This window comes from Penaeus monodon, chromosome 27 (assembly GCF_015228065.2).
Source record: "Penaeus monodon isolate SGIC_2016 chromosome 27, NSTDA_Pmon_1, whole genome shotgun sequence".
NCBI lineage: Eukaryota > Metazoa > Arthropoda > Malacostraca > Decapoda > Penaeidae > Penaeus > Penaeus monodon.
Window position 1 is genome coordinate 31,457,494 of NC_051412.1, and position 2,109 is coordinate 31,459,602.

Consider the following 2,109-nt stretch of genomic DNA (forward strand, 5'->3'; position numbering starts at 1 on the left):
TATTTTAGCTTATTTAGCTTAATGTCCATATAGTTCCTGGCTGCGTCCATCAGTAAGTTTGCAGAAAAAGTTGCAGACTGGTAACGTTTATGTACATTATGAACAAAATGTGTTCATCTTCAATTGTAGTTTATAGAACCATGTGTACATATCTGTATTTCCTTCTTTTAGTTTTTCGGATTATTATGTGGATATCCAGTGTTACACCCTGATGGCTGATAAAAAAACGAGTTTGGTCACAAAAAAGGAAAAAGAAGGAAGAGGAGGGAGCAGCACAGAAAATGTGGGGGTCTGAGCTATGTAAATGTGGGACCTCAACAGAACATACTTTTGATTTGAAGGAACATGTTTCTAATCATTGTCCATCACAAAATCTGGACGCAGATTTTAGTTCAACAAGCAGACGAAATGGTGACATAAAAATCTATCCAAGACGTGAATACGTGAGTCAACCCGAAAGGTTTTTTGCTATGTCTGTAAGGTTAAAACTGATAAGTCAACATGCCATAGAGACACTTCATAAACGGACGCGATGGCTGGAAACACGCTGGCAGTAGAATAGATTCTCATGAAATGTCACATGATAATATTGCGGTTCTCTTCAAACACTAGGCGAATAAATGCTAAGCTTGTAGAGGAGCGTGAAAAATCGCAACGTTACTGGACGTAGGTTCTGAGACGAGTTGTTTCTGTGATAAAATTTCTTTCTGAACGAGGTCTTCCTCTCAGAGGCGAAACAAAGATAAACGGCGACGCTAACAACAGCAACTTCTTGGGCTGTATGAATCTATTAGTTCAGTTTGACCCATTCCTGTGGGAACAGACTAATAGACACGAAACACCAAGAAATATTAATCCTATACGTGATATATGTGATGAATTCATCGCGATCATGGGGAAAAGGGTAAAAGAATCTATCATCGCAGAAATAAGAGAACTAGCTGTTATAATAAGATATATGAATTCAAGTGGCGATGTTGTTGAAGTTTTTTTTTATTCATTGCAATTGAAAGCCATGAAGATCGGTAATTGTTTGATATATTGTAAGAAAAAACGGAAACATATGGAACTGACAGCAATGCTCGCAGATCCATGTCCAACGATAATGCCGCAAACATGAGCGGCATCCATTCAGGATTACAAGTGAGATTTAGAAACATTAACCCACTAGCAGAATGGATTCCGTTTTCCGCACACAGGTTGAACCTGGTTGGTGCATCTGTTGGAGAATGCTGTATAGATGCTGTAAACTTCTTTGGTCTATTTCAGACCATATACATTTTTTTCTCGGCTTCCCCACAAATGTGAATATTTTACCCGAGAAAACGAAGAAAACGGTCAAAAGTTTGTCGGAAACAATGTGGGAAGCCAGGAGTGATGCCACAAAAGCCTTCGTAATACATTACAATGAAATCTGTCCGGCACTAACTGATGTCGTAAACTTTGACCACACACCACCATCAGCAGCTATCGAAGGAGGAGCCCTGACTAGGAAATTAGGGGAGCTAGAATCTGCAGTGATGAGCATCGTGTGGGATGACATTCTACAGAAGATAACCATTGTCATCAATAAGGAGCCAGGGATTAAAATTTGTACGATAGTAAAACTCTACGACAGTCTGATTGCACAATATTTGACACAAATTAGATGAATTCGAGGTAAAGACTCGCGATATTGTGACATCAGGCTACAAGGAAACTAGAAAAAAAATCCAGAACAGAATGCTAGTGACAAATTACGAATAGAAATGTTTATTCCTATCATTGACAAATTACCAATTGAAATGAGAACACATGTAGCATACGAAATGCTGGGTGAAAGATTTAGTTTCTTGATAAGACTTTTCACTGGCAAAGGACGCTATCTTAAGCAAAGCAAGTCACTTGGGAAATATCTATAAGGATGACATTGAACCAGTTTTTTAGGAATAGTTTGTTATTCAGAATTTTTTTCAGAAAGTAAGACCGTGGCTGAACTGCTGAAGACACAGATAAGTAGGGGGTTAGCGGGCAGCTTCCCCACTGTAAATACATCTTTCAGGATATATTTGTTGATTCTCGGTAGCTCCTGCGAAGGCGAGAAATCCTTTACCACCCTAAACAGGATAA

The 2,109-nt window shown here is 38.8% G+C and overlaps 1 protein-coding gene across 1 annotated transcript in view; it reads right to left on the bottom strand.

The window, feature by feature from the left end:
• Positions 1-1,131, bottom strand: part of LOC119590496 (serine-rich adhesin for platelets-like) — a gene marked incomplete at its 3' end in the record, with an annotated part of 7,300 nt that extends 6,169 nt beyond the window's left edge. The window contains 1 exon segment of the mRNA XM_037939146.1: positions 1,075-1,131. Coding sequence (XP_037795074.1) covers positions 1,075-1,131 — 57 coding nt within the window.
• Positions 1,132-2,109: the final 978 nt, after the last annotated feature.